The 20,969-nt window shown below is 44.5% G+C and overlaps 1 protein-coding gene across 3 annotated transcripts in view; it reads left to right on the plus strand.

Annotated features, from left to right (window-relative positions):
• ranbp10 (RAN binding protein 10) overlaps window positions 1–20,969 on the plus strand; it is a 190,192-nt gene that overhangs the window by 137,707 nt on the left and 31,516 nt on the right. For all 3 annotated transcript variants that reach the window (XM_070897955.1, XM_070897956.1, XM_070897957.1), the window contains 5 exons: window positions 6,594–6,616; window positions 15,479–15,663; window positions 15,763–15,875; window positions 17,730–17,838; window positions 18,620–18,768. In XM_070897955.1, coding sequence (XP_070754056.1) covers window positions 6,594–6,616; window positions 15,479–15,663; window positions 15,763–15,875; window positions 17,730–17,838; window positions 18,620–18,768 — 579 coding nt within the window. The remainder of the gene's footprint in view (window positions 1–6,593; window positions 6,617–15,478; window positions 15,664–15,762; window positions 15,876–17,729; window positions 17,839–18,619; window positions 18,769–20,969) is intronic.

Below are 20,969 nucleotides of genomic sequence, written 5' to 3' on the forward strand. Positions count from 1 at the left end.
TTCCCCATCTCTCACTCCCTCCCCCCGTGTATCTCTCTCCCTCCTCCCCGTGTCTGTCTCTCTCTCCACTCCCCGTGTGTCCCTCTCCTCCCCCCCCCCCCCAGTCCCTGTGTATCTCTCTCTCTCTTCTCACCGGTGTCTCTCTCTCTCTCTCTCACATGCTCTCTCTCGCGCTCTCGCTTTCGCTCTCTCTCACGCTCTCTCTCTCTCTCCCTCCCCCTCCCCCTCCCCCTCCCCTCTGTCTGTCTCTCTCTCTCTCTCTCTCTCTCTCTCTCTCTCTCTCTCTCTCTCTCTCTCTCTTTCTTTCTTTCTTTCTTTCTTTCTTTCTTTCTTTCTTTCCCCCCCCTCCCCTCCCTGTCTGTCTCTCTCTCTCTCTCTCTCTCCCACCCCGCCACCCCCCATACCTCCAATATTTTCTCTCCCACAGAAGGCCACAATAATGTAAAGGCTGGAAGCAATGTTTCAGCAGTGGACTCCATGCGGACATGTCGGGGCCCACTTCCGGTTCCAGTTTTGGGTCCAAGGAGTCTGCACATGTGCGAGGGGCATCGGGGGTGGAGTCCAGAGGACGCAGGTGCAGAAAAAACACAGTGCATGTAGTCACTCTGGTGATCTAAATGCCTGTAATTGGAATGCTGTAAAACAGACTATTTTACTGTTTGCTTTTTTGTCAGTCTCCTAAGACTTGAATAATGAAAGAAGCTGCTTTAGATAAATGTTGATCAAAGATGGAATACATGAGCTAATTGTGGGGCATGTGTTTGATGATCTCCTGTGATTGGCATCCATTTTGAAAATCTAGCAAGTAGTGTAGTTATTTCAGCAGTAGCTCTGCAGTTGTACTGGCTAATGTACAACCGGGTTTGTGTGACAAATTCATGGAGCTCAATTATATATAAATTAAAATGTGTTGAATGTTTCACTTATTCAATATTTGTGTTTTTTTATGTGTCTACATTTAGTCTGTCTTAGTGGGCCCAAATTTGGCCCTCCCGTTTTTTTCGGCGCACTCACATGAGATGCGGCGAATTCCTACGATCCAAACAGTGCCAAAAATATGTCCCGGATTCTGGCCTCTCTGCCGACTCTCCTGGGGTTTGGCGGGTGTGGCGAGTCCATTGGGGGCGGAGCTAGGGCCCTGCGCCTAAAAGAGTGCCGGCAGCTGTCCGCATGCACAGTAGAGCGTTCGCGCATGCGCAGTAGCTCCTCCCATGATTGTGATGCTGCGTGCCTGCAGTGTGGGACCCAACGCGTCCTGCCTCTATCCCGGGCTGAGTGGCCTGCCGCACAGGCCGGCCGCTGCCTTCCCGCGCTGAGAGCTACAAGAAACAGGTTGGTGCGGGGAGACTTTTGATCGGGGGTGTGGGGGCGGGGGGAAGAGTTTTGATCGGGGCGGGTGGGAGGAGGAGGAGGAGAAGAGTTTTGATCGGGGGGAAGGAGAGAGGAGAGTTTTGATTGTGGTGGGGAAGGGGGAGAAGAGAGGAGAGTTTTGATTGGGGGAGGGGGGTGGTGATAACTGTTGTAGCCAGTAATTTTAATGAGCTTACTCAAGATATTCCTTAACCCTGTTGATGAAAATACTTTCCTACGAGCAGGAGGTACTTCTGTTTTTTATTTGGATATTTTGAAAAAAATTATGTAAATATGTTTTGTCTCTACTTTTATTTTTGTAGTTTAAGCTTCCATGAATGCTTCTGTTGTATAGTAAATTAACTTTGCAAAGTTTGTCAGTCCTGTATAGCTGTTTGATCCTATTCATATTCTTTAGTCAAGTCATTAAGTATCTACCTGCGTTGATTTCTTAACTCCCCAAGGGTTTTCTGTGCGGCCACAAGTGGCCACGTATGCTGGCCTAAGTTAGTTTGGAGCAACTATTAGCTGTCCAAACTGGCTTAAATGGCCAAAACGGGCATAGGTGGCTGGTAATGCCCCCTTTTGGAAAAAAAACTAAACTTAAAAAAAATCCTAACTCACTTACATTGGCGCAAATTAAATGTGCAGAATGGGGATTTTTAAGATACTCCAGAAAAATCAAGTTGCTCCAAAAAACGGGTCAACTCCTGGGCAAATTTGGGCCCAACTGACAGTGAGGTCAAAATTCAGCAGAATTGAAAAAATCTTTAAAGAGCTGTATGCCCCAGCAGCAGTATACATTTAAATGACTAATGCAATGTTTCCTATATTTATCACACTGATCAACGGTAGGTAAAAGAAAGATTTTATATAGTACCTTACTACATTTCTCAAATGCCTCAAAAGCACCAAGTGCAGTTACTGTTATTATGTAGACAAATGTGGCAGCCATTTTGCAATATTGCACAAAGTGTAACTCATCATCATCGAGGAAGACTTGCTTCCACTGTAAAAGTGAGTTCTCAGTTGGCTGTACAGTCCAATGTGAGAATTACAGTCTCTGTCACAGGTGGGACAGACAGTGGTTGAAAGAAGGTGTGGGTGGGGAGTCTGGTTTGCCGCACGCTTCTTCCGCTGTCTGCGCTTGATTTCTGTATGCTCTTGGCGACGAGACTCGATATGCTGAGCGCCCTCCTGGATGCTCCTCCTCCATTTTGGGCAGTCTTGGGCCAGGGATTCCCAGGTGCCGGTGGGGATGTTGCACTTAATCAAGGAGGCTTTGAGGGTGTGCTTGAAATGTTTCCTCTGCCCACTTGGGGCTCGCTTTCCATGTGGGAGTTCAGAGTAGAGCGCTTGCTTTGGGAGTTTTGTGTCTGGCATGCGGACAATGTGGCCTGTGCAACGGAGCTGATCGAGTGTGATCAGTACTTCGATGCTGGCCTGATCGAAAACACTGAGGTTGGTGCCTCTGTTCCCCCAGGGGATTTGTAGGATCTTGCAGAGGCATTGTTGGTGGTATTTCTCCAGCGATTTGAAGTGTCTACTGTATATGGTCCATGTCTCTGAGCCATACAGGAGGGCGGGTACCACTACAGCCCTGTAGACCATAAGCATGGTGCCAGATTTGAGGGTCTGATCTTCGAACGCTCTTTTCCTCAGGCGGCCGAAGGCTGCGCTGGCACACTGGAGGCGGAGTTGTTGAACCACTGGAACAGATAGACAGAATTTCAGTTTTAATGCATCATCTTGGGGTCTATGCCTAAACCAAAGCTACAGTCCTGTATTGGAGCCTAGAGTACCCGCTTAAGTCCTAGTAGGGCACAATTTGGCCTTGGTGAATTTTTTTTTAACCATTTTATTTAATCTTCCCCCTAAACAATAGCTAGGAACATACTCTATATCACCACCGATACTTCACTATAACTAGCCACTAGAAAGCATGCAAAAGGGCCCATAGTTGATGAACTCTGACGTTGGTGTGTCTGTCCTCCCAGGGGATTTGCAGGATCTTGGTGAGATATCGTTGGTGGTATTTCTCCAGCGATTTGAGGTGTCTACTGTATATTGTCCACGTCTTGAGCGATACAGGAGGGTGGCTATCATTACAGCCATGTAGAGACCATAAGCATGGTGCCAGATTTGAGGGCCTAAACTTCGAACACTCTCTTCCTCAGGCGGCCGAAGGCTGCGCTGGCACACTGGAGGCGGAGTTGTTGAATCACTGGAACTGAAAGCATTTGACAAGGTGCCACATAAAAAGGTTACTGCATAAGATAAAAGTTCACAGGGTTGGGGGTTATATATTAGCATGGATAGAGTATTGGCTAACTAACAGAGAACAGAGAGTCGGGATAAATGGTTCATTCTCTGGTTGGCAACCAGTAACTAGTGGGGTGCTGCAGGGATCAGTGCTGGGACCCCAACTATTTACAATCTATATTAACGACTTGGAAGAAGGGGCTGAGTGTAACATAGCCAAGTTTGCTGATGATACAAAGAATGGAGGAAAAGCAATGTGTGAGGAGGACACACAAAATCTGCAAAAGGACATAGACAGGCTAAGTGAGTGGGCAAAAATTTGGCAGATGGAGTATAATGTTGGAAAGTGTGAGGTCATGAACTTTGACAGAAAAAAATCAAAGAGCAAGTTATTATTTAAATGGAGAAATATTGCAAAGTGCCGCAGTACAGCAGGACCTGGGGGTACTTGTGCATGAAACACAAAAGGTTAATATGTAGGTACAGCAAGTGATCAGAAAGGCCAATGGTATCTTGGCCTTTATTGCAAAGGGGATGGAGTATAAAAGCAGGGAAGTCTTACTACAGCTTTATAAGGTATTGGTGAGACCACACCTGGAATACTGCGTGCAGTTTTGGTTTCCATATTTACGAAAGGATATACTTGCTTTGGAGGCAGTTCAGAAAAGGTTTACTAGGTTGATTCCAAGGATGAAGGGGTTGACATGAGGAAAGGTTGAGTAGGTTGGGCCTCTACTCTTTGGAATTCAGAAGAATAAAAGGTGATGTTATCAAAAATTATGAGATTATGAGCGGGCTTGACAAGGTGGATGCAGAGAGAATGTTTCCACTGATGGGGGAGACTAGAACTTGAGGGCACGATCTTAGAATAAGGGGCCGTCCATTTAAAACTGAGATGAGAAGAAATTTCTTCTCTGAGGATTGTAAATCTGTGGAATTCGCTGCCTCAGAGAGCTGTAGAAGCTGGGACATTGAATAAATTTAAGACAGAAATAGACAGTTTCTTAAACAATAAGGGGTTATGGGGAGCAGGCGAGGAAGTGGAGCTGAGTCCATGATCAGATCAGCCATGATCTTATTGAATGGCGGAGGAGGCTCGAGGGGTCATATGGCCGACTCCTGTTCTTATTTCTTATGTTCTTATTAATTGTCTTCCATCTTTTTTCTTCCCTCCACCTCCCAATCCAATTTTGGACATTTCTGGCCTCTACACTGACATAAAGGGCCATAATTTGCAACCTGTACAGGTGCGCATGTGCCCATAGAGGCCGGGCCAGTTCTAGGTTTAGTCATGCGCTGCGCATGCACGAAAACCCGGAACTTGTGATCTGTCAAGAATTCTCTTGGCGGATCCGCTGCATCCCTGGGAAAAGGACCTCCACCGGCAGAGAGCTATTTGTCCACCTGCTGCCCAGCGAATGCCCGTCAAACTGTTACATCTGGTGTAGCACATAAGGCCTGCTATTACCGGCGTAAGACTTCGAAAAAACATTAAGAAAATAAAAAATTAATTCATTTAAACATTATAACACATGTACAATAAGGTATGGTTATTTTTAGCCCCTTTCAAACATTTAAATTTATTTTTCAAAAAATTACATTTTTGTTTTAAATGTTTAATTGTATTGTATTTTAATTAATTTTAAAGATGTAATCTTTTTATTTATTCGTTATGTTAAATGTATTTTTTATGTGAACCCCATTCATGCTTATGGGGATTCCGTACGCCTTAGAGAAGGTGGAGAGCAGATTTACTAGAATGGTACCAGCGATGAGGGACTTCAGTTGCGTGCAGAGACAAGAGAAGCTGGGGTTGTTTTCTTTAGAGCAGAGAAGGTTAAGGGGAGATTTAATATCGAGGTATTCAAAATCATGAAAGGAGTACATGAAGATAAATTGTTTCCAGTGGTAGCAGGGACACAGATTTAAGGTAAATGGCAAAGGGACCAGAGATGAGATAAGGAACAATAATTATGCATATTATGATCTGAATACATTGCTGAAAGGCTGGTGGAAGCAAATTAATTAATAACTTTCTAAAGGGAATCGGATAAATACTTGAAGGGGAAACATTTGGAGGGCTATGGGAGAAAGGGCATGGGAATGGGACTTATTGGATAGCTCTTTAAAGAGCCGGCATAGGCCTGATTATTGAGAGAATCTGGTGATGCGTCTATTGCTTTCTAATTGAACCAGGTTTTTTTTTGCAATTATTTCTGCTGTAAGAATTGTTTTCATTGCAAGGCAGCGCTGTGGTACAGAGCATTAGAGTGCCAGTCCTGGTACAACAGAAATGGTATGTAACTATCCACCCACAATCCTCCACCCCATTATGTTGTGGATCCAGCTCTCCAGAGTAAAAGGAAGGCGTTCCTCCTGCAGGGATGGTGTTCGAGTCCTCCCCAACCACCAGCCAGCGTCCATTTGGTGGCCAATTCAGAATGACAAAGGCATGGGAGCAGGTTGCCGACTGACCGAGTGAATATTTATAGGGCAGAAAGTATGCACAAGACTGAAGTGTTCTGTCCACGACATCTGGATTAACTTGCATATAATTGAAGTGGAGAATGAGTTTTCTTCTAGCCAATCAATTGGTTTGCGGTTTTGTTTTAGTTTGATGCAAGCAAATAACGATCACAATAAAAATTCTCCAAGCTAAGCTACCAAGAAATTCTTGCAGATAGAAGATCACACCGATAGTTTATGTTTCCTTTATAGGGAGTCTGCACTCTTCAAAAGTAGAGACATACCTTATTTACCTAAATCCAAAGAGTCGAGGCGCTGATTGGCAAGAATAGATTTAGTCGTGTAAAAGAACTGTGTGGAGATCAAGACTGCCACCTTGTGACGGTATTCTCTGCTACAAATGTAGTGAATTCTGCAATGCAGAATCTACATAGTAGACTCCATACGATGCTATCTATTGAATAATTCTTAATATTTAAAAAATATTAATTGCTATTTTTGGATTTCTTTTTCAGGAATAGCATTCACAGACCTGCCTGTAAGTATATGTAACTTCTTTTTCTGTCCTGAAATTTATTTTCAAAAATGTTCTTTTTTTAAAAACAAATCTTTACCAAAAAGCTATTGGTTGGCCGGCGTGAACACGATGAGCCGAAATGGCCTCCTTCCATGCTGTATATTTCTATGATTCTATGTAAAGAAATTCCATGTGAAAGTTAGAACCAAAGGTTACAGAAGGAACTGGCTATCTCTTTGATTTTTTTTTACAGGTTTTAAAAATCCAAATTTAATATATTGTTGATTCTAGGTTCTTGCTGCTTAGGTTATGAGAGTTACACTTTTCTACTGGGTGGAAATAGTAACTGCACATTGTAGCTTTTAATTCTAATAAAGTTTTTATTTAAAAAATAAGTTCTGTTTTAAGGTCTGCCCTATAATAACAATCACAGAAAAAGGTAAAGATACTAATGTCCTGCTGATAAACCTTTAATTTGGGTAATTATTATTGTCATGTCTTATTAGGCATTACTTTTATTTAATATGCACTATTATTATTATTTTCCCTTGTTATGTACTAGAGGTTTTAGATTGCTTTGGTTATGTACATGTGTGTTAAGTGTCACTACACATTCCCAGAATTTAAAGTGTAATTTATTATGGGAGAGTGTCTTAATTTCAGGATTATGTAGTGTTCCACAATATGAGCATTATTCAAATGCCCTTTGTCATTCAGAGTCAACTGATAATGAAGTTATACATTGATCTGGGCTTAGATTCATTCATCATGACATTTCTGCAGCACTCACACCCTCACCACCAGCTTTGATGCCCTAGTCCCTGTTAAAACAATTACTCCCTCTCACCCTGGCCATTCCCCCTGGTACAGTCCTGATCTCCACTTCCTTAAGTCCAAGGGACGCAAACTTGAACAGATATGGCGGACAACTGGTTTAGCTATTGACCGCCAGATCTAGCTGGACCACATAAAGCATTCGCGGGTCCTGCTCTTGTCTGCCAAAATTGCTCGCTATTCCAGAATCATTCTGGAATGTAAAGATAAACCTCAGCTTCTATTCTCCACTGTTACCCGTCTTTTTAAACCTCTTTCTTTAGTCTCCACCCTCACCTCCGACAATAAGTGTAAGGAGCTCATGGACTTTTTTGTCTCCGTTCGGCTGCCTCTTCCTTTTCTTCCCCTAGCCCACCAGGTCAAACTTCCTCTAAGGATCCCCCCTAACCTAGCCCTGACCTCACATCTTTCTCCAATTTCTCTCCGATCTCCTCTCGTGAACTTTCCGAGCTCATCCTGTCCATGAGATCCACGTCCTGCTCCCTTGACCTTTTTCCCTCCGAACTGCTGACCACCCAACTTCCTTTTCTGACTCGCATTGTTAATGGTTTTCTCTCCTCAGGTGCTGCCCCCTCTCCCTCAAATCTGCCGGCATCACCCCTCTCAAAATAACAACCCTCGACACCTCCGTCCTTGCAAACTACCGCCCCATCTCCAACCTCTCTTTCCTCTCCAAAGTCCTTGAACGTGTTGTCGCCTCCCAAATCCGTGCCCAACTTTCCCACATTTCCATGTTTGAGTCCCTCCAATCCGGTTTCACATGCCTGCCACAGTACTGAAACGGCTCTCATCAAAGTCACAAATGATATCCTTTCTGACTGTGACAAAGGCAAACTATCCCTCCTTGTCCTTCTTGACTTGTCTGCAGCCTTTAACATGGTTGACCACTCTATCGTTCTCCAACACCTCCCCACCGTCATCCAGCTGGGTGGGATTGCACTCGCCTGGTTCCATTCTTCTCTATCTAATCGTAGCCAGAGAATCACCTGCAATGGCTTCTCTTCCCACCCCTGCATCGTTACTCTGGTGTCCCCCAAGGATCTATCTTTGGCCCCTGCTATTTCTCATCTACATGTTGCCCCTTGGTGGCATCATCCGAAAATACAGTATCAGTTTCCACATGTACACTGATGACACCCAGCTCTACCTCACTACCACTTCTCTCGACCTCTCCAATTGAATATTGGGAAGACCAAAGCCATTGTTTTCGGTCCCCGCCATGAATTCCCTTCCCTAACCACTGACTTCATCCCTCCCCTGGAGCTGGAGCCTTGGTTGATGTCCCTTTCGCTCTCCCTCCATACTCATAGAATGATAGAAATTTACAGCACAGAAGGAGGCCATTTCGGCCCATCATGTCCGTGCCAGCCAACAAGAGGCTATCCAGCCTAATCCCACTTTCCACCTCGAGGTCCGTAGCCCTGCAGGTTACAGCACTTCAAGTGCACATCCAAATACTTTTTAAATAGGGTGAGGGTTTCTGCCTCTACCACTCTTTCGGGCAGTGAGTTCCAGATCCCCACAGCCCTCTGGGTGAAGACATTTCCCCTCAAATCCCCTCTAAACCTTCTACCAATTACTTTAAATTTATATTCCCTGGTTGTGGACCCCTCTGCTAAGGGAAATAGGTCCTTTCTATCCACCATATCTAGGCCCCTTAGAATTTTATACACCTCAATGAGGTCTCCCATCAGCCTCCTCTTTTCCATAGAAAACAAACCCAGTCTATCCAATCTGTTCTCATAGCTAAGATTCTCCACTCCCGGCAACATCCTCGTAAATCTCCTCTGTATCCTCTCCAGTGCAATCAGATCCTTCCTGTAATGCGATGACCAGAAATGCATGCAATATTCTATCTGTGGGCGAACTAGTGTTTTATACTGTTCAAGCATACCCGCACCCCCGCCGCTCTTGTATTCTATGCCTCAGCTAATAAAGACAGCATTCCGTATGCCTTCTTAACCATTGGCCTGCTACCTTTAGGGATCTGTGGACATGCACTCCAAGATCCCTTTGTTCCTCTACACTTCTCAGTGTCCTACCATTTAATGTGTATTCCCTTTCCTTGTTAGCCCTCGTCAAATGCATTACTTCCCATTTTTCCGGATTAAATTTCATTTGCTACTGTTCTGCCCACCTGACCAGTTGATATTTTTCTGCAGTCTATAGCTTTCTTCTTCATTATCAACCACACAGCCAATTTTAGTATCATCTGCAAACTTCTTAATCATACCCCCTATATTCAAGTCTCATCATCATAGGCAGTCCCTTGAATCGAGGATGCCTTGTTTCCACATCAAAAAGTTCACAGGTGTTTCAATGAAGGACCTAATATTCCAGGTCCCGAACTAAATCTTGAAGGGTGGAAGTTGCCTGTACCTGGATTTTTTTTAACGTATAGTGGCCGTTGCACACCAGCCACCACACGGGCTTGACAGAGCTAGGTCTTGGTCCAGTAGCAAGGATTAACCAAGACGACTGGAGCTGCTGCACGGGCCTAGTGCGCACATCTTTCGCAGGGTGGGCCCGCTCGTGCTGCCCCTGCTCCGAACTCACGCCTCTCCTGGGCCCCGATCACATCGTTCTGCAATCTCTTGCCGCTCCTTCGCCCCAGCCTCGCCGCTCCTGCTGTAGCTGCCCACGCTCCAATCACCGACCTGGATCTTGGTGACATCCCTCTTCACTAGATCATTGATGTATACCACAATGACCTAGTACTGAGTCCTGCGGAACCCCACTGGAAACATCCTTCCAGTCACAAAAACACCCATCAACCATTACCCTCTGCTTCCTGCCTTTGAGCCAATGTTGGATCACTTTACCCTGTATCCCATGGGCTTTTACTTTCGTGACCAGTCTGCCATATACACTGCATCAAACGCATATACACTGCATCAAACGCACTACCCACATCAACCCTCCTTGTTACCTCCTCAAAAAATTCAATCAAGGTAGTCAGACACGACCTTCCCTTAACAAAACCGTGCTGATGTCCTTGATTAATCTGTGTCTTTCTAAATGAAGATTTATCCTGTCCTTCAGAAGTTTTTCCAATAATTTTCCCACCACCGAGGTTAGGCTGACTGGCCTGTAATTACTCGGTCTTTCCCTTTCTCCTTTCTTAAACAGAGGTACCACATTAGCAGTCCTCTGGCATTATACCTGAAGCCAGAGAGGATTGGAAAATGATGGTCAAAACCTCTGCTATTTCCTCTTTTGCTTCGTTTAACAGCCTGGAATACATTTCATCTGGGCCTAGGGACTTATCCACTTTCAAAGCTGCTAAACCCCTTAATATCTCCTCTCTCTCTGTTTATTTCATCTAATATTTCACACTCCTTCTCCCCGATAGCAGTGTCTGCATCGGCGCTCTCTCTCTGAAAACAGATGCAAAGTATTCATTAAGAACCATAACCACATCTCTCACCTCCACACACAGATTACCCTCATGGTCTCCAATAGTCCCTACCCTTTCTTTAGTTATCTTGCGCTTAATAGATTTATAAAACTCCGAACAGATACTGAAACTAATAGTAGTTCGAATCGCAGAGCCTGATGATCAAACGTAGGAGCTTCCTGGTCTGTATGGCTTCACAACACACAAGGCATTACATTTGCACCCTGAGTTACCAGGGAAGCTGACATAGGATTTGAGTCCTTGCAAGAAATGCGTAGGAAATACATATTTGCTACATTGAATTGGAATTCCTCGGTGCAAGAAACTTAGTACAATGTTTGAGAGTTCTTGATTCCTGAGTCAAAGCCTGGCAGTTTACCGATGGTTATTGTTAGTGGGATGGCATTGATTGATATGATGTTTTGTAACCAAAACCTTATTTTAGTTAACGGCAGCCTAGCTGCTGTTTGAGATGTGTTATGTCTTCATGTTAATAGAGTTTGTATACACTGAGGACACACAATCATTTGCCCAAATCACATTTTGCTAATTACGGAGTTTGCAGCCAACCCAAACTGTTTGTAAATATCATCAGTGGTATGTACCTGTCATATGGCTGGCTGATTCGTCACTTCACCACCCATGTTTCCCAGATGCCCCTTATATGTGAACAGCGAGATAATCACACACATGATTCTTTTAATTCTATGTTCAGTAACCTGATAAGTCTATTTTGGCAAAACAATTATGCTATGCTTATTGGTAAATCTAAATCGTGTTCTGCTACTATTGGATACTCTAGAGTAACAAGAACAACTTATATTTCCAATAGCAACTTTAATATAATCAAAAGTCCCAAGGTGCTTCACAGAAGCGTTATAAAATAAAATTTAACACTGAGCCACCACATAAGGATATATTAGGGCAGATGACCAAAAGCTGGTCCAAAGAGGTAGGTTTTAAGGAGCATCTTAAAGGAGAAAAGAGAGGTAGAGAGCCGGAGTAGTTTAGGGAGAGAATTCCAAAGCTTAGGGCCTAGGCAACTGAAGGCATGGCCACCAGTGGTGGAGCGATTAAAATCGGGGATGCTCAAGGGACCAGAATTAGAAGAGTGCAGATATGTGTGGTAGGCGGGGGGGATTGTGGAGCTGGAGGAGATTAGAGATGGGGAGGGGCGAGGTCATGAAGGGATTTGAAAACGAGGATGAGACTTTTAAAATCGTTGCTTAATCAGGAGTTAATGTAGGTCAGCGAACACAGGGGTGATGGGTGAACGAGACTTGATGCGAGTTAGGACAGTAGAGTTTTGGATGACCTCAAGTTTACGGAGGTTAGAACGTGGGAGGCAGGCCAGGAGTGCCCTGAAACAGTCAAGACTAGAGGTAACAAATGCATGGATGAGGGTTTCAGCAGCAGATGAGCTGAGGCAGGCGCAGAGTCGAGCGATGTTCCGGAGGCGTAAATAGGTGGTCTTAATGATGGCGCAGACATGCGATCGGAAGCTCATTTTGGGGTCAAATATGACACCACGGTTGCGCCTCAGACAATTGTCAGGCAGAGGGATGGAGTCAATATTTAGGCTTCGGTCTTCCCAATATTTAGTTGAGGGAAATTTCTGCTCATCCAATACTGGCTATCGGACAAGCAGTGTGACAATTTAGAGACAGTGGAGGGGTCGAAGGAGGTGGTGGTGAGGTAGAACTGGGTGTCGTCAGTGTCATCGAAGCAGAGCCGTCTCTGTATAGGGAGCAAACCAGCCTTGGGCCTCAGAAGTTCAAGCAATCGATGTGAATTTTCTATGGGCTAGCTGCAAGAAGAAATGATTACGAACATACGAACAATGAAGGACAGGTAAAGACCATCTGGTCCATCGAGCCTGTCCCACACAATCACGATACCTTGTGTATCACAACATATACACTCTACCCCATCCCAAACCATGTGATCTCTTGGGAGAGGCAAAAAAAACTGATTAAAAACCCAGGCCAATTGGGGGGAAAAATCTGGGAAATTCCTCTCCAACCCATCTAGGCGATCGAAACAGTCCAGGAGATCACTCTGGCCATTAAATTCCCTGCAGTACCTACCTTCTGTAAGAGGTGATCTCCGTCGCAGCTAGAAATAAATCCAGCTTTCGCTTGAAGTAATTCAGCGCATGAACGGCAGCTTGTTCCAAAGATCTACCATTCTCCTGGAAAAGAACCACCTTCTGACATCTAACCTAGATCTAGCCTTATACAACTTAAATTTATGACCCCGGTCCTGCCTAACCTATTTAATTGAAATAAACGGTCAGCAGGAACACTGTCGATTCCCTTCATTATCTTATAAACCTCAATCTTATCCCCCCCTAAGTCTAAGCTGCTCTAAGGTATAGAGTCTCAACTCTTTTAGCCTATCTTGATAATTAAGATGCTTTAGACTTGGGAATTAGTCTCGTGCCCCTCTTCTGCACCCTTTCCAGAGCCTCAATATCACCCACCATGTGAGGAGACCAAAACCAAAACAATATTCCAAGTGTGGCCTGGCTAAGGTCTTGTACAAGGACAAAACAGTACGCCTCGTCTTGTCTTATCCTCAATTGTCCTGTGGATACACCAACACCCTATTTGCTCAAGCTATCGCTGCATGGCATTACTCGTGTACCTTTAAGGATGTATGCACTAGAATGCCCAAATCTCTTTCTATTTCGACCATTTTTAATGCCTTTCCCTAGTGGGTGTATGAATGTTGAGCATTTGCCCTGGCCACATACATAACACTGTACTTATCTAAGTTTTACATCATTTTCCAGTCTTAAGCCCAATCTCCCAACACATTAAGATCTGCCTGAAGCAGACGAGCATCTTCTACAGTTCTAATACTCGCACAGATCTTAATATCATTTGCAAATTGTGCCCCTAACCCCAAAATCCAGATCATTAATAAAAATAGTAAAAAGCAACGGTCCAACACTGATCCCTGACACCACTGGCCTTCAAACAGATCCAAATCCATCTATAACTACTCTTTGCCTGCGTCCTGCCAACCAACTCAATATATTTCCACTAATACCAGAGGATCCAATCTTATAGATAAGCCTCTTAGGCGGTACCTTGTCAAAAACTTTTTGGAAATCTAAGTAGACAATGTGTACTGGGCTTTCCTCGTCCACCAACTTTGTAACATTTTCAAAAAATACAATTAGATTTGTGAGACATGACCTCTTTTGTTTATGAAACCATGTTGGGTGTCCCTAATATGTCTCTCCCTATCCCAGTATTCATATATTGCATCTCTTATGATTCTTTCAATCATCTATTACTGATGTTAAACCGATGGGCCTATAGTTACCAAAGTCTGCCTTGTCACCTTTTTAAAAAATGGGGACTACATTAGCCTCCTTCCAATCTGTAGGAACCATTCTAGAATGCAGTGAGCTATTAAAAAAAAAACAGGCCAGGGGCTCGCACAGCACATAAAAACATAAGAAATAGGAGCAGGAGTAGGCCATATGGCCCCTCAAGCCTGCTCTGCCATTTACTACGATCTTGGCTGATCCGATCATGGACTCGGGTCCACTTTCCTGCCCGCTCCCCATAACCCATTATTCCCTTATCGGTTAAGAAACTGTCTATCTCTATCTTACCTTTATTCAATGTCCCAGCTTCCACAGCAGCGAATTCCACAGATCCACAACCCTCCGAGAAAATAAATTTCTCCTCATCTCAGTTTTAAATGGGCGGCGCCTTATTCTAAGATTATGCCCCCTAGTTCTAGTCTCCCCCATCAGTGGAAACATCCTCTCTGCAGCCATGCACATGTCCCATCTCCTGGAGGACCCTTGGGTAGATATCATCCGGCCCGATTGCTCTTATCTATTTTCCAGTTCTTAATTCTTTCTAAAACAATATGCTTATCTATGTTAATGTAAATTACAAAACTATTATTAAATTATTAAATTCTAATATTCAAGCATCATCTTCAAGGGTGAAGACTGATGCAAAGTACTCATTTAATATTTCTGCCATTCTTAGTGAGTCCTTTGTAACCTGTTCTTGAACTCCCTTCAGTGGCCCAATACAGTCTTTGATAGTTCTCTGACTCTTCACATAACTAAAAAAGCTCTTCCCATTCCTGCCACAGTTGTCTACAATCCGTTTTTCATCAGTCTTTTTGCTGATCGAATAGCAGCCTTTGTTTTCTTTAGTTCCTTGTATTGAACCCGATTTATTTGAGTGTTAAATGTCTTTAATTTATAGAAACATTTCTGTTTACATCTTACTTGTCTTTGTACGTATCCAGTCAGTCATCTTGGCTTTTTCTTACCACATTTCCTTCTTTTGATTGTGGGGATGCGCGAAGAAGAATGGATACAATATAAATCCATGTACTGACCAGAATCCCTACAATGTTCCGACGTTATGCTTAAATGCAGCAGGGGTGAAATTCATCTTTGACTGGGGTGAAAAACAGGCAGTAGCAGAAGTTAATGGAAAGGAAAATTAGATGGGGTGTATAACGGGTGGACAATCCACTACTGCACATCTTGCACTTCCGCCAAAGTTGAATTTCACACCACAGATTACTTTAATAAATTTCTTTGCTGACTTCATGTAGAGGAATTGCATGTAATGTTGAATTGAGGAATTTCACTATTTTTTGTCTTTCAGCCTAACCTGTACCCGACTGTGGGACTTCAAACGCCGGGCGAGATAGTAGATGCCAACTTTGGGCAGCAGCCATTTGTGTTCGACATAGAAGATTACATGCGAGAGTGGAGGGCCAAGATTCATGGCACAATTGAGCGGTTCCCCATAGGAGATAGATTAGGGGAGTGGCAGACGATGCTTCAAAAGTAAGAAATGCTGCTCTTAGCTTATCATACATAGAGGGTTAGCTGATTGCATTGGTACCACATTTAAACTAGCTCATTGTGTGAGAATTTGTTTTATAGTATGGTGTCGTCCTACCTGGTGCATCATGGCTACTGTGCAACAGCAACTGCCTTTGCCAGAGCAACAGGGCAGACCATTCAAGAGGAGCAGAGCTCAATCAAAAACAGACAGCGTAAGTCTGGCAGTGATGTGTATATGTGTAAAATTTTGAAATTTCTACTTTAAGTCCCCTATTGTCTCAGTTGCTAACTGTACTGCCCAATATGGAGCTGAGCATACAAACCAAAAAGGTTCCACTGGCTGAATTACCCAATATCAGCCAAGGTGGCAGTAGGAGCACTTTCGTTGCCCTCTGCACTCCTGGACTTGAGGCATGAAAATCAGCAAGAGTTCCCAATAGTGATCCATATTTAGTGACCCTGCTTTACAGTGAAAATGATTCCTGAATTCCCCCCTATAGTAGAACAGTCTGTTGACACATAAGTAGATTTTCAACTTGCCACCCAAGAGTAAAACTAGCAATATGGATTGGCCGACTGTTCTAGAAATCAATGGAAATTAAAAATTTGTCCATTTCCATAACGGGCATCTGATCTGCAATGCCTGTTTTATGCCTGGGCGGCAAGTTGAAAATGATGAATGACCAGTTAAACAAGGCACTGAAGGGCTGTTGGTGCCCATGGAATTGCACCGTAGCATGAATGTGTTCAGGATGGGAGAGCTGAAAATTGGAGGGTGAAAAAAGTAAATTGAGCCATTTCAATTAATATGACCTTTGTAGCTACTTTATGTTGGACTCGTCACACAGCAAACTTCATCTGAATAGTTTTCACCTCCTGACAGGAGAAATGGAGAGTCAAAGTCAGACGGTACTGATTTTACCAACCCCTTTAAGATTGTTTCCAATGCTTGGTGGTTTTAATACTTCCTCTTGATCTCCATATTTCTTAGTACAGTAGTAAAGGGAAAGGATACAGATACGGAGTACTGTACAGGCGTGTAAGAATACAAGCAAATGGAAGTAGGCAATTAAGTCCTGTGCTGGAGGCAACTAAATGGACAGGTGTCTTGTGAATATTGCACGGTTTTACTACCCAAAATGTTACTTGAAATGTTCACATCAAAATAAAGCTACAGCAGGGAGCATTAAACAATTAAGTTGAGCTGTCTATTAGAGTCTGCAACTGACTGATAAGAGTCTTTACCATGCTTTTTTAAAAATGTCTTGACAAAATGTGGGCAACCCATCATAGTACCTTCAATCCATCATTGTGGCTCCTATCTGTTTCTGTAAATGTGATATTGCTCTGTTTTTGACTATCAGTAACCTACCTCTGGAGATGTTGTCTGCCCTTTTCAGGCACAAATTCAGTCTTGCTCTTTACTTCAGTAGCAGTATAAACAGCAGTGATACTAAAGGTGAAGACAGAAGGGGCAAGTTAAAATGGCTGCTGCCAGTCTGAGTGACTAAAGCCCCCTCTCACTACTCTGCACAGGTAATAAAGTTTTACTGCCAATGTCAGTTTGGTTCAGTGGTGGCACTCTCACTTCTGAGTCAGAAGGTTGTGTGTTCAAGGCCCATTCCAAGACTTGAGCACAAAATCCATGCTGACACTTCAGTGCAGTACAGAGAGAATATTCTGTTGTCAGAGCTGCTGTCTTTCAGATGCTAGATTAAATCAAAGTGCTGACTGCTTGATTAGATGGATATGGAAGATTCCATGGCATTATTTAAGGAAGATCAGGGGCGTTCCCTTTGTTGTCATGACCAACATTCAGCCCTCAACATTTTTTTTAACCGAGTTTGAATAACGAAGACTGGGATTTGAACAGTGTTTCTAGTCTAAGTGTGCAGTCCATGTCTAGCTGTACAATTCGTTTGAAATGGAAATTTTCCAAACAGTAGTTTCTGACAATATGGTGCTGTTTCTCCTGCAATACAGGATTGGATGGGGTCATAAACAAAAATGGAACAAATGAAACTGAACTTCACCAGTAATTGCAGTCGTTGCCCTTTCTCTTTCAGGAATACAAAAGCTAGTTTTAGCAGGAAGAGTGGGTGAAGCTATAGAAGCAACACAACAACTATACCCAGGATTGCTTGAGCGTAATCCAAACTTGCTGTTCATGTTAAAGTAAGTATACTCATTCATCAGACTCGCATTACATTTGATTAAAGGTGGGGTGGGGGGAAGGATTGCGTTCACTCAAAAAGGGCACAAAGTTGATGATGCATCCATGGCTCATGCCTGATGGATTTACTGCCACAAATCATTTTCAGGATCGGGTCTCATTAGAGTTGGCACGTTGGCAAGCTGCTCGATGAGTGTGAACAGGCAACTTGCCAAACCGGGGGGTGGGAAAACTGGCAGCTCCATGTGTGAGCTGAGGTGGAAGACGGTAGTAGAGTGGGGTGGGGTAGGGAGGCGGCGGTGCATGGGGATGGGATCTACACAGCGGCTGGCAGCAGGCCGCAGTACTTCGGTGGGCCAGGAGGAGCATTAATACTTCAGCCCCACAAAAATTGGTCTAGGCCGTTTTTTGAGCTATCTCCAGCCCTTAAAGGAATGGCAGTTGGGCTTCTCACCACCTGGTACAAATAGGTGGAGTGTGCACAACACACATTCTTCCCATTTGTACTTGAAAATTGCAAATAGGGTCTTACAACCAGCGTAGGGCCATGATTTCCATATGCAATCAGCTTCCTGCCTGTTTTGACATCAAGTGGATTTAGACGTGAAAAAGGCAACCCCTGTTTTCCAGGCATTATCGCCTGCTGAATCACTTGTAAACAGGGCAGCTTGCAATAGAAAATTACTCGCGAGATATTTTCACAAAACTCATTTATGTTGACTTTTTAATGTTATCTGTTCTAACCATCTTACTCAGGAATTACTCTTTCCTAATTTTGTGTAGGTGTCGGCAATTTGTGGAGATGGTGAATGGTACAGACAGTGAAGTGCGCTGTTTTAGTGCCCGTAGTCCCAAGTCCCAAGATAGCTACCCTGGATCACCCAACATGAGCCCCAGGCATGGAGCCAATAACTCTCACCTTAACAATGCAGGTATAGTACTGAACCATTTCTGCTCATCAATTCAGGCAATGTTATTGACTGGGAAAGAACCCACCCCCAAGTCCCCACCCCCAAGTCCTCCATGGCGTTCACATGTTCTTTCAATGCTCTATACTCTAAGCAAAGCTGAGCGGCCCCCGGCCTGCGAGCGCCATCGGAGCAGGCCGGGGAGCGGATGGAGGCTTGACTCAGCAGGCACCAAAGTGAAAAGGAACATCACCAAGGTCCAGGTCGGTGATTGCAGCGTGGGCAGATACAGCAGGAGCGGCGTGGTTGGGGCGAAGGAGCGGCGAGATACTGTAGAGGGATGTGATCGGGGCCCAGGAGAGGCGTGAGTTCGGGGCCCAGGAAAGGCGAGGGCCCAGGGGCAGCACGGGCCAGCCCACACTGCGATATGTGTGCACACTAGGTCTGTGCAGCAGAGCTGGTCTCTAGTCGTCTTGGTTAATCCTTGCTACTGAACCAAGACCTAGCTCTGTCAAGCCCCACCAGCCACAGCATGTTTAAAAATAATCCCGCACAGGCATCTTCCACCCTTCAAGATTTAGTTCAGGATTTGGAATTTTAGGTCCTTCATTGAAACACCTGTGAACTTCTTGTCGTGGAAGCAAGTCATCCTCGATTCGAGGGACTGCCTATGATGATGACAATGCTCAATTTGGTTTATACGCTAGCTGATACTGGTAAAATGTCTGAGAGAATAATCTGTAGCAAGCTATATGGGTTTACATCAAATCAATGGATTCTGTTTTTAGAGCTGGATTTTCGGCTCATTTGCGCCTCGGTTAGCGCTCCGGCAGAGCGGTAAATGCTGTCTTTGGGCGTAATGCCGAGCATCCAGGATTTACCACCTGGCCGGTAGATTTGGCTACTGGTTAGCACTGGCACACAAACTTACCGCCCCGCCGTCCATTTTGACTGAGATCATGATGTCAATCGTCATGCAACGCAGCGCTAGCGACCTGGATAGAACATTCGATCGTTGCGCCTCTTTTAACGCCCGCCCCAGAAAACGCCTGAAAAAAACAGGCGGTTCCAGGATAGAAACATAGAAACATAGAAAATAGGTGCAGGAGTAGGCCATTCGGCCCTTCTAGCCTGCACCGCCATTCAATGAGTTCATGGCTGAACATTCAACTTCAGTACCCCATTCCTGCTTTCTCGCCATACCCCATAGAAATAGATGCGGCAGGCGGTATTGGCAGCATTTTTAAATGGAGGGATGAGGATCCTACATTGCCCGGTCACATTGACTACAACGGTTGGGTTGTGCACATAAAGCTTCGTTCAGCTCCAACTTGCAGACTTCACTTTTATCTGCCATTTCACTGCCATTACAACTTCAGTGAGAAAATTTAATGGGGGCATTACTAGTTTGTCAACGTATCATACTCCATGCTATTGCCAGACAGCGTCAAGCTAGAAGAAGGGTTCTTGGCTATGTCGGCTCACGGATGAGGAAAGGCTGAAGATGTCTGGGGAGGAGACCTCACCCCCACCCCCCATGGGTTTACAGGCACCAACACTCATACCTCCAGCTCTCTGAGGAGCAGTGTGTGAGAAGGCTGCGCTTCCGAAAGGAAGTTCTGACTGAGCTATGCCAGCTCCTACAGGCAGACCGATGCCTGCGCCGCTCTGGAGGCAGCCTTCAATACTCCCCTCAACAGATAACTCAAATTCATTGTATTGTGCTGCATGCTGCACAACTTGGCCATCATGAGGTGCCAGGCATTGCCAGTGGGGATTGCATGCCCACCTCAGGAGGAAGATGAAGAAGAGTCTGGCGAGGCCCCCATTGGATAGCCATCCCATCCAGGGGGAGGCAGCGTGGAGTTGCTGTTGGACCAAGAGTCGCACGTCGCCAGTTCGTAATGGACTGACTCTCCTAAATGGAGGAAATTGAGGGATGGAGCTAATACTGGATACGATCTGTGCCCCCATAAAGGCACATCTCCAGTGAAAATTGGAATGGCAAATGATGATTCATATATTTTACTGCAACAGAGTCACAAAAACTCCCCTCCATCAAAATAAAACCATACAATATACAATGTTATGTTGCAGGGCACGAAACAACAGCCCTGCTTGACCCCGGTCCGGACGTGGATTGGGTCTGTGGTGAATCCATTGGTCAGGATCGCAGCTCGCATGTCATCATGGAGCAGGAGGAGGATGGTGAGAAACTTTTGAGG

Source organism: Pristiophorus japonicus, chromosome 13, assembly GCF_044704955.1.
Source record: "Pristiophorus japonicus isolate sPriJap1 chromosome 13, sPriJap1.hap1, whole genome shotgun sequence".
NCBI classification, from domain to species: Eukaryota; Metazoa; Chordata; class Chondrichthyes; family Pristiophoridae; genus Pristiophorus; species Pristiophorus japonicus.